Source organism: Coturnix japonica, chromosome 12 (genome assembly GCF_001577835.2).
Source record: "Coturnix japonica isolate 7356 chromosome 12, Coturnix japonica 2.1, whole genome shotgun sequence".
Lineage (NCBI taxonomy): Eukaryota > Metazoa > Chordata > Aves > Galliformes > Phasianidae > Coturnix > Coturnix japonica.
Genome location: NC_029527.1, coordinates 16,653,293 through 16,663,767, shown reverse-complemented (window position 1 = coordinate 16,663,767; position 10,475 = coordinate 16,653,293). Strand labels below are relative to the sequence as shown.

Here is a 10,475-nt window from a genome sequence, read left to right as displayed (position 1 = left end):
CGGGCCGCGCGAGGGACTACAGCTCCCGGCAGCCACCGCGACCGGAAGTGGCGCGCGACGGCGCGCGGGATTCGGAGCGGACCGCGCGGCGGACACGGAGCTGGGGCGGCCCCGGTGCGGGCGGACATGGAGCTGGGGCTGCACGAGCCGCCGTGGCCGCCCTGCCTGTCCCCGCTGAAGGTGCGTGGGGCTGAGAGGGGCGGGGCGGGGCGGGGCGGGGAGCTGCCACGGAGCCGCTGCGGGGATGGAGGCCTGGGCCGGGACTCTGCTTCGTGCTGTGCCGTACCGTACCATACCGTGCAGTACCGTACCGTACCATACCATACCATACCGTACCATACCGTGCCGTACTGTACCATACCGTACCGTATCATACTATACCATACCATACCGTGCAGTACTGTACCGTACCATACAGTACCATACCGTACCATACCGTACCATACCGTACCATACCGTACTATACCGTACCATGCAGCCCCACACGGTGCCGCTGACCCGCCCTGCTCTCATTCCAGGCCGTCGACGATCTGCTGCGCTGTGGGATTTGCTTTGATTACTTCAACATCGCAGTGATCATCCCTCAGTGCTCCCATAACTGTAAGTGCGGCCCAGCCCGTTCCCTGCTGTCCCATCCTGCTGCTCCATGCCCTGTTGTGTGGGGTCACCGAGCACGTCGTGCAGTGCCGTGCATCCAGCTGTGGCACAAGGCAGTGCAGTCCTATGGCGTGAGTGGGGCCGTGAGTCACTGGGGCCGATGAGCAGTGGGCAGTGAGGACGCTTCCCTCTGCTCTGTGCAGTGCACAGTAGTGCTGCTCCTCGTGCGTTCCAAGAAGTGCAGGACGAAGCACTGTGGCCCCGTGGGCTGTTATGGGGTACAGTTGTCTGTATGGGGCTGCTGCCCACTGGGTGCAGTAGCAAAGTGCTTCACTGGGCGTCAGTGTAAGGGAAAGCACGCTGTCTTTTCTCATGTTCAAATCAAGGTCTACAATTATTTTGTTCACAAACAGTAGTGCTTCTTCCTTACATGAAGGGGGACATTGTAGCTTAATGGTGAAATTTACTTTAGCTTGGCAAGGCATTGAGAAGGGCAGGCCTGCAGCAGGAGCACTTTGCAGTAATCGTGTCAGAGCTGCCTGTGACTCCCAAAGGGGCTGCCTGCCTTGTTTGGCAGGTTCTCATCTGATCCTCCCCTGCAATTTGCAGCGAGCCTCTGTTCTCTGCAAATCGAGATGTCCTGAAGTGTTTCCTCTCCTACACAGAGACTAGGTTGTCTAGTCTCTAGTTTCACCTTTCAGGGATCCTCGTTAGTGGTGTTGGGGAGAACTAGGTTGTCTCTGTGTAATTTCTTCAGTGCGATGGACCAAAAAATCCTCTCCTGCTAATGAGTGATTGTTTATAAGTAGATGAAGAAGAGATGCATCTACCTTTTCATTTGCTGGCAAACTTTTTTTTTCTGCTGGCCTGTTTTTCTTAATGCTCCATTGTGGGGCTCACAGCCCTCTGTCATCTTGTTTGTACCCATCGCCCCTTAAAGCTCCTCCCTGCCCTGTGACCCGTGGTGCTGGGCAGCTCTCCTGTCACAGTCCTTCAGGTTGTGTCTTCAGTGACAGAACAGAAGGGCCATTCACATTTCCTTCATACAGCAAAAGCATCTGCTGAAACTGACCTGTCACGTTCTATAAGAGAATGTCTGCTGGGGAGTAGTGGTGCTTTTCATCTCTTGAAGTGGTTATAAAAGCTCATGGATGAGCCCAGGAGGTGGGGTAATATCAGGGATTGATTGCAATAAAATGAAACTCATGGTGTATTTCACCAAAGGGGCCATTGAAGGATTGATCCTCTGGTAGTGATGTGACTTGCTTTTATCAGGAGACATTTGAGCTGCCTGTCACTTAGTGTTCCAGTGCTGTTTCTCATCATCCTTAGCTGTTCTTCTCAGTGAACCTGTTGGTTTAGTTTTTCAGAGATTCTGGGGAAAGAAGTGGGGGTGGTGGAAGATTCTTGTGGGGCACTTTCACCTTTCAGGGATCCTCGTTAGTGGTGTTGGGGAGCAGTGTGGTGTGCTGCTGGGGAGGGGGTAGCACCTCCTTGTCCCTTAGGGCTGGCTGCTGGCTGAGCTTGGTTTGTCTCACTTTAATGGAATGAAAATGCACTTCTGCTTTTGACAGAGAGACTGGGATTAAATGTTCAGAGATGTTTGCATTGAAGATCACCCTATAGCAAAACCAGACCTGTTTAATTCTATGGAAAAATGGAACAGTTTCAGTACTGGTGCATGGTGGCATAGTTTATATATATAGGAAAGCATATATACATTGGCATATATGTATATGTTCATATATATATGAAAATATACTAACAAGCGTGCGTTGAACTACATGTGAAAGGAGACCTGCTAAAAGTCAAATATTTTCTTTTTCCAGATTGTTCCCTTTGCATACGCAAGTTTTTGTCATACAAAACTCAGTGTCCAATGTGCTGTGTGGTAAGTGATTGTCTTTGTGTGCTTTTGCCCATCTCAGGACAGTGCTCTCTGGGCTCTAATTCTGGTCATGTTTTGCCACCTTCCCTTTCCATAGGCAGCTGTTTGGACAAAGTGTGGCACCCTGATCTCTGTAGTTGGTGAATTTCTCTGGTACTTTTCAGTCAGCAAAAGCAGATGGAGCATGAAAGCTCAGTTTTGGCTCTGAGCTGTGTACAAAACCTGTAATGAAGCATTCAGTGATGCCTCCTGATTTGTTTAAAATAAGCCATCATTTAAAACGTGAGTGCTGAAGTTAAAGCACTTCAGTGTTCTGTGGTTGAGAGGCCTCACTTTCCCATTCCTGCATAGCTTTAGAAGCACCCACAGACCACACAGCAGTCAATGCGTGGACTGTGCTGTGTGGCCTTCAGTGGAGGGGCAAGGAGAGGAGGTGTGCTGTCAGAGTGAGCTCACATGTGAGAAATGCTCACGCAGCTTTGGCCTGCCCTGCAGCTGGGCCACCATTGCCATCTGACTCAAAGACCTCTGTGATCAAAGCTCACAGCATGCAGTCTACCCTTGGCCCTAGGCTTAAGCCGGTGGGTTGTATTGAATCCTTATGAACGTTAGGCTGCCTGAAAACTATCAGCAGTGCTTCATGGGCATTAGCAAGAGAGAAGGCATTTTCTTCTGTGTTCGTAAAGCATCCACCAGGTGAGACTTTTCAAGACTGGGAAGCAGAGCTAGCTGTAACCTTGTCAGTATGAACAGGACTAATTGAGTTTCAATGAAAGAAGAGCAAAGAGATACAACTAGAGAGATAAAAAGCAGAAATTGTTTAAAAAGAATGAATTGAATGTATGAAGCCATCTCATGGTTCTCATATCTTTTTTCATCTTCGCACCAGAGATTAACATTTTCTTCATCTCTTGTTATTCCTTGTTGTTCTTATCACATTTATTGGATCCTTGATTTGGTTTCCAAAATGACTGTAGGATGGCTATAGTGGAGCGCTGTTGGCGATGCGGTACACTGGGTTTGGTTCTTCTGCCTTTCTGCTTCAGTTTCAATATTGCTGATCATTTGTCAGACTTACAGACCTCAGGCACTTACCTTACACGTTTTTAAGGAAGAAATGCTTGTGCTCTATGCATCCTTATTCCCATAACAGCCGGGGGGCTGGTGGCTGGAGCACAGAGCTGCACAAATTACAAGGTCACTTGGACACTTTCAGAACAGTTGCTGTTTTTGTGGTATTTGACTGTTTGTTTTCCTTTCTTCCTTTCTTTTCTTTTCCCCTAACAGGCTGTGTCGGAATCTGACCTGAAAAACAACCGGGCATTAGATGAGCTAGTGAAGAGCTTCAGTTCTGCAAGGTATGCTGTAACCTTATGAATATAGTCTCTAGTTTGGCAGTCCAAAGGGAGGTTTGACTTGGAGTGTTGTTAAGGGATATTGTAACTTTGCCTTCCTTTCTGTTTGATTTCATTCACTTTGGATCTCATCCCTTTAAAAGAAGAACAAAATGAGCGTGACGTGGTAAATGCTGCAGGAGATGTGTGAGCTCTGCTTGCTTTAGCCTGGAGGCAGCTCTGTGACTGCTCCATGTTCTGCAGGGGTTCCTACGGCTATGGAAGACATATGATAGAGCACTTCTTACTGAAATGAGTCTGGAGATTTAAATCAGTGGGATTCTTGGCTTCATAAGCGACAGGAAGCACAGTTCTTGTGTCTTTGTTTCTTAAGAGAGTTTCTGTGTGACAGAGAACTAATCTTTTGTATGACCGTCATTACATTGAAATGATTTCATTTTAAGAATTGAAATTCTGCAGTTCCAATATTTTAGCTTGAACTCTGACTTCAGTGTTTCTTACTGATAAATGGATTACTGGATTTTGGTAACGTCTAATTTCATAGGGAACAGGTAGTGCTGACTTGGATCCATTATGATAATGAATCTCAACCGTTAATTTTTGGACTGCTTTAATGGATCAGTATAAATCTTAGCAGAGCGGTTCAATAACCTTTTGTGACTTGGAGTTCAATCAATTTCTCAACATGAAGTTGGATCAATAAACCTGAAACGGTGGTGGTGTCGTGGTCCTCACTGGGGGCAAGGTGTGAAGGTAGAGCTCCTCTGGATCTCACTGAGAAACACCTGCTGTCAGATGGCTTACAACAAAACTGCTGAAATGAAACAAAAGAGGAATGCAGACAGTGAGCAAACTTTGCATTGCTTCATATCCTGGGCACCCCACATTGGTTTCTCTTGCAGCCTGGCACTGCATTTGCTCTGCAGACAGCCCTGAGTTAGGGGGCTGCTTGGTGCAGAACTCTGTATGCTGCTATCTGTACATCGGAGGAGCATTTTAAGCCTTGAGATATTGTACAGGATGTATCTGGCTCCCTCCCCCTGCTTCTGTTCCCTTTTGGCCCTCCCCAAAAGAAATCCAAACTCTAGGGTCTGATTTTTGAAACATGTTCAGTTCTTACAGTGCATCGTGCCTTTACTTTCAGCCTCAGGTAATTCAGCATTTGTGAAAATTAGGCATTAAGTCTTTTCAGTATTTCAAAAAATGCAGATATGTTTTTAAGTCAGGCCTGTAGGGAAAGGAAATGTTAATGCTCGAGTACTTAGTGAAGTAAAAGCTGTGCTCCAAGGTCAGTGTGTGCGTGGGAATGGAAATTGTTCTAAATAGACCTGAGTGCTGATCCCACTGATTCTCGTGCTCAGCATTTAGGTTGTGTTTGCAGAGCTGGAGCTGTCATGGTGATCAGTGCTCAGCTTCACTCAGAAACAGCAGGGGCCAGAACTGCCCATGCTGTGCTCATGTGCATGTGAAGGTACCAAGCAATGAATGTGTGAAGGGAGTGCAGCACTCTCGCCTGCACCCTGCAGGTTCATGCTGTGGGTGAAGAGCAGCCTTTGCTCTGTTCTCTCGGCTTGTTGTGCAGTGCTTTATGGGCAGGATTTGTCAGTCCTTGGTCATGGCAGTGCTACTTGTGCCGCCTTTCCTTTATGAACAGTGTCATTATCAGGTGCATTGTGCCCAGATGAATGTCTGTTCACAGCTAAACTGAAATAACTGTAACTCTTTTCCTAGCCCAAACTATCCATTGAAGACGATGAGGGACAGACGGGCTTTTGGGTTGCAACAGCATATGTAGGGACATGCTGATATCTTGTTGGTTCACCATAGAGAAGGTGTCCAGTGCCATTAAACAGGTTTGTCAGCTGTGACACATTTATTGCTTTTGTGCCAGTAAAGTAAAATTTTATCTGCTAAAACCTCTCCAAGCTGACAGTAGTCTGTGTTAGATCTGTAAGAGCACAGAATAGATAATCTAGCTAGGAGAAACTGGAAAAAACCATGAAAAACGAAATGCTTTCTGAAAAACATGTTGTGCTGGCATTTATCACCTGAATTGATCTCTAGGTAAGCTGCATATCTGGTGGTGACAATTCTTTGTGCAAGTGTTAGCTATTGCATTCAAAGAGAGCTGCTTGTACACTCGGGGCTCTGTCCTGTGGCTCTCACACTGCTCTCTCCAAGCTCAGAAGTCTGTCCCTTGGCACAGCATGTCACCTGGGTGGTGAGCCGTCCTGAGGGTCAGCACTGTGTGGGCAGAGCCCTCTTCAGAGGATCCAAGATGCTGTGAGCTGTGGTGGTGTGGTGCAGCAGGTGAGATGCTTCATATGCCTATTATTCCTGCTAATGGCCCTGGGCTGCAATAGTGTGTCAGAACTTTCTGCACTTTAGGATGAAACATGGCCCTTGTCAAAAGCATATGAGAAGCAGGGCTGGGACAGCGTTGTGTAAAGGCACTCTGTTCATGTTCCCATTCAGTTGGCTCCTGAGTTTCCCATGAAGCTGATCCTATGACAGCAGTGGCTAGTCCACTCTATATTTGCATCAGCTGGGGAATTAACCTCCTGAAGAACTTCCAGTCCATATCTAGGCATGTGCAGACAGAAGAACATAGTTCTGCTGCCACGCTTAATTGTGCTTGTTTGTACTGCAAAAAGTCACAGTGCCTTGGGATGCATGAGAATTGCTACTGACAGATGTGCACATTGCATATGGTAATCCAGGAAGCTTGAACTCCAGGCTGGGCTTTGAGTCTAGCTGGAATATAACCGCTGCTGAGTGCTAAGTGTGCTGAGCTCAGTATTCTATTTCACTAGAAACTGATCTTAAAGTAATGTGATTGTGGGCTCATCCAGTGACTTAGGCACCTTCTCAAAAGATTCATCTATACATATTAATTAGTTCTTCTCAGATGTGTGATGAATCTTTGCCTTAAAAGACTGGTGAGTTTTTTAAGTAGTTACCGAACACTGAAACACTTTCAGCTGTCCAATCATAAAGCACACCTGTATTTCACTCTTACTGTGGGCAAGAAACAATTTAATGGCAGTGCTTGTCCCAGAGGTGTGTCACCAGGTTGTCACCAGGTGTCTCCTGCTTTTTTACAGGAAATGAATAGCAATCCAAATTATGTCAACTCTTATTTAATCTTTCTGAGTTAAAAACTTTGCAAATTGAGGATGTAGAGCTGTGTGTCTCGGGGCAGTCCTTTCTGTTCCACGAATGCTGCAGGAGCACCATGTTCCTGCTGTGCTGCAGTGCCTGGTTTGAGCTCCTTTCTTTTCAGCTCAATGCACTGGTTAAGTACAGGGATGGCTTGAAACAGCTGATGTCTGACCAGCACCCTGTGCTGTGTTTGTGTCAGAACAGGGAGGTTGTATAACAGAAAGTTGTTTGGTTTTGGACCTTAAGGGGAGGCATAGAAATGAAACTCAACTCCCCGAGCTGTTCTCTTTTCACAGGCTTTGCCACCTCAGGGGGAGAGAATTGTCAAAATCCAAGCTGTCAAGTCATGGTACTAAAATGAAGAGTGCGTACTTGCTGAGCAGCAGCTGTAGTAAAAGTGCACAGAAGGTACCTAGTGCTTGAGGAGGTCAGTGTGCTGTGGATGTGGAGGGCTTTGTGGTGTTACAGGCTTGTTTGTGCTCTTTTAGGGTTATACAAGTGTGTCTGAGTGGTAGCAGGCACGCTGTTCAGCTCTAGTGCAGTGTGGGGGGTTGTCTCTGGGAGGAGATAGCATCGTGCTGATGGCCCTGCCCTGAACACAGAGCCCTGTCCTGATGCTCCATAGCACAGGGTGCATAGCAAGGTGGGTGGCTCCTGAGCTCCTCAGTGTCCTCAGAAGCTGCCTGTTCTTTCTCTCCCTCCAGCCTTGTTACCTTGCTATAAAGAGGAGCAGGGAGGAGGCTTTCCCTGCCTGCTTAGTGTGAGGGGACAGAACAGCTTGGGGGCAGCAGCTGTTAACGACCTGGGCAGCTGTGCAGGTGTTGCTGCATGGGGAGCTCAGCAGGAGGGTTGTGTGCAGGCTGTGAGGGAAGGCAGTAGGGCATGAGAGGGGAGTGGGTGAGGGACTGCACAGGTACTTCTGCCTCCTGCTTGGGGGTGATGTGAACTGCTCTGTACCCCCAGGGTGTTCATATTGTCAGAGCAGCCCCTGAGTGTGGTACCTGTGGTCTTCCTCTCACTCCAGCTGTGAAAAGTTTATGGAGCGTTTGTGCCTGTTGTCTCCTCATCACTGAGGAGGGTAGCACAGTAGCAAGGGTTACCTAACAGTTGGTCTCACGAGCTGACAAGTTATTGCTTTGGTGGGTCTGTAGGGCTGTGCTCTGGAGATCCCCAGCAGGAGGGGACAAAGAACACAGAAACTTTCTGGTGAGCCTTTGTCACAGCTGATCTGGTGCTTGGGGCACTGCCCTGAAAGCAGTTATCTACAACACTCAAGTAAGAGGGGGAAAACTTGTTGTTCTTTGTGTTCCGTGTGATATGTTGATGTTACTTGATGACATTTGCAAAATGAAATGTAATTTGTTATGTTTATGAACTGGGGAAATTATTTTTTGTGATCTGTTGATCATGGTAACGCTGAACTGGGATGCTCCTGGTTTGTGTGGGTGAGATGATTCCCAAGTGCTTCGTGTTAGCAACTGCTCAAAGGGGAAGGAATGGAGGAAAAAGTCCAGCTGTTGTCTGTTTTCAAAGTGCTAACAAAACTGTTAGATGCTGCTGACAGTTGTCTTCTGGATGATTCTAGGCAACAGCTGGTCCAGTTGGTCTTGGATACACCTCTGATTTCATCTCCATTGGCTTGTAGTAGGCGTTCAATTGGCAAAAGCCACGCCAAGACTCCTCCATCTTTGCCAGTTGTAAAAGAAGTGCCAGTGATTGACAGCTTCTTGAAAAAGGAGAATGTTTGTACCCTGACAAAGACAGATGGTCTGGCAGGAGCAGATTGGAACGTTTGCAAAACTGAGGAACATCATAACAGCAGCAGCAGTTCTCCAGAGGCTGATTGCAGAGACAACAGAGCAGGATCAGGAGAGAGTCCTGAAGGCACCAGCAGTGGTGAGAAGCCTTCTACATCTGTGTTAAAAGTAGTCAACAAAGGTGAGATGCTTAATTTTTGCTTTTGTTCTGCTCACTTCTGCTCACTGTGATTGCATCTGGCTGTGCACGCCAGTCTGTGGCATCCATCTCCTGCGCTGTTCTGATCTGCAATTAGAGCATTGGCGTGCTCAGATGCTTCCTGTCTAACTGGGTTATGCTTCATTCACATTACGCTACAAGCATATTCTTGATGAGGAAGTTTGGGCTGATACCAAGTAATTAAACTGAGTTAGACTCTTTGTATTGAATAACAACTCTAAAAAACAATAGTTGCACAACAATTTTACTCAGTAAAGTGAAATCATTTTCTCTTCTTCCCCTTCATGAGCAGACAGACACTAACGTTTGTTGTTCTTCCTTATGCTCAGTAACCAGAAGCAAAGTATTTCATAATGTTTGTTATTTGAGGGTTGCGCCCACAACCAAAGTGGTCATGGTTTCAGTTTTGTTGATGTTCCTATCTATAGACTCTCCACAAGTATTCTGCTTTATTCTTCTGTAATCTAACAGTATTAAGATTGATGTACTGAAGCTTGAAAATTATATTTATATTCATTTATACTAATCAGCTGCAACAAAATTGGCAGTGTCTTAATCATGTAAATATCATGGCAGGCAGCTTTTCCCTTAGAAACCTTAGAGAACTGTAGGATGTCTCGAGTTGGAGGGGACCAGTGTGGAGCTGGTTGGAGTAAAACACTCAGACAGAATAGTTCGTATTTTTATTCTTTTGTTTAGCAATTTATTTGACTGGGACCTGCAAGTTCATATTTATTCATTAGCCAGATAAATACTGCTTAAAACGTAACATGGCTAGAAAAGTAGCTGAAGGCTGGTTTATTTTCTAGTTCTATGCATCAGACTTGCTCATATTAGTAACTTAAAACTAATAGAAGATTTTACCTCGTTTATTCTTAAACAGTTGAACTTTTCACTTGCTGACCGTTTTATGACCGTAAGTCCTGAAGTGTGCGTTACATAGAAATTAATTCCATGAGTGCCAAGTAGTTGGTCAAAGAACATAAATGAGAAACCCAAAGAGGCAGTGCTAAAGTTCTCCTTGTAAGGATGGTTGGTTGCTGTGTTAACAGCTGAAATGCTATATTCAGATAAAGAAATAGGCTGCTCATAACTGTCATGTTAACATAACTGTCCTAATTTACTGTTATAAGTCAGGAATTGCAGAGCAGTGTTGCCTGAATTCCTACAGTGTTTCATGGTGCTTTTGCTAGATTGTGTTTTGCTTTGTTTTCTGAATCCAAGTTGACTTCCTTCATGTCAGTACAGAGGATAGCGGTTAAAGAATCTGTCTCATACTGTTCATTTAAAGTTAGCCTTTTGTTTTTGGCAGTGTTGTCATGGTTTTGTAATTTTGCTATCAGTATCAGTATTCCACATCATAACATCATGTAAAGTATGGATACTTGTGTTGAATGTGCAGTCCACAGAAGAAGACTACATATCCCAGAGAACAACAGGGGTAATGATAAGTCACGGGACCAGGACTCTATATAATCTCGTTCCCAGGCTGGAGT

The 10,475-nt window shown here is 45.9% G+C and overlaps 1 protein-coding gene across 1 annotated transcript in view; it reads left to right on the top strand.

The window, feature by feature from the left end:
- The first annotated feature begins 49 nt into the window (after window positions 1-49).
- The window catches only part of RAD18 (RAD18 E3 ubiquitin protein ligase), a 40,765-nt gene continuing 30,339 nt past the window's right edge, over window positions 50-10,475 (top strand). The window contains exons 1-5 of the mRNA XM_015875414.2: window positions 50-180; window positions 519-600; window positions 2,427-2,488; window positions 3,773-3,843; window positions 8,588-8,940. Coding sequence (XP_015730900.1) covers window positions 127-180; window positions 519-600; window positions 2,427-2,488; window positions 3,773-3,843; window positions 8,588-8,940 — 622 coding nt within the window. The 5' untranslated portion in view covers window positions 50-126. The remainder of the gene's footprint in view (window positions 181-518; window positions 601-2,426; window positions 2,489-3,772; window positions 3,844-8,587; window positions 8,941-10,475) is intronic.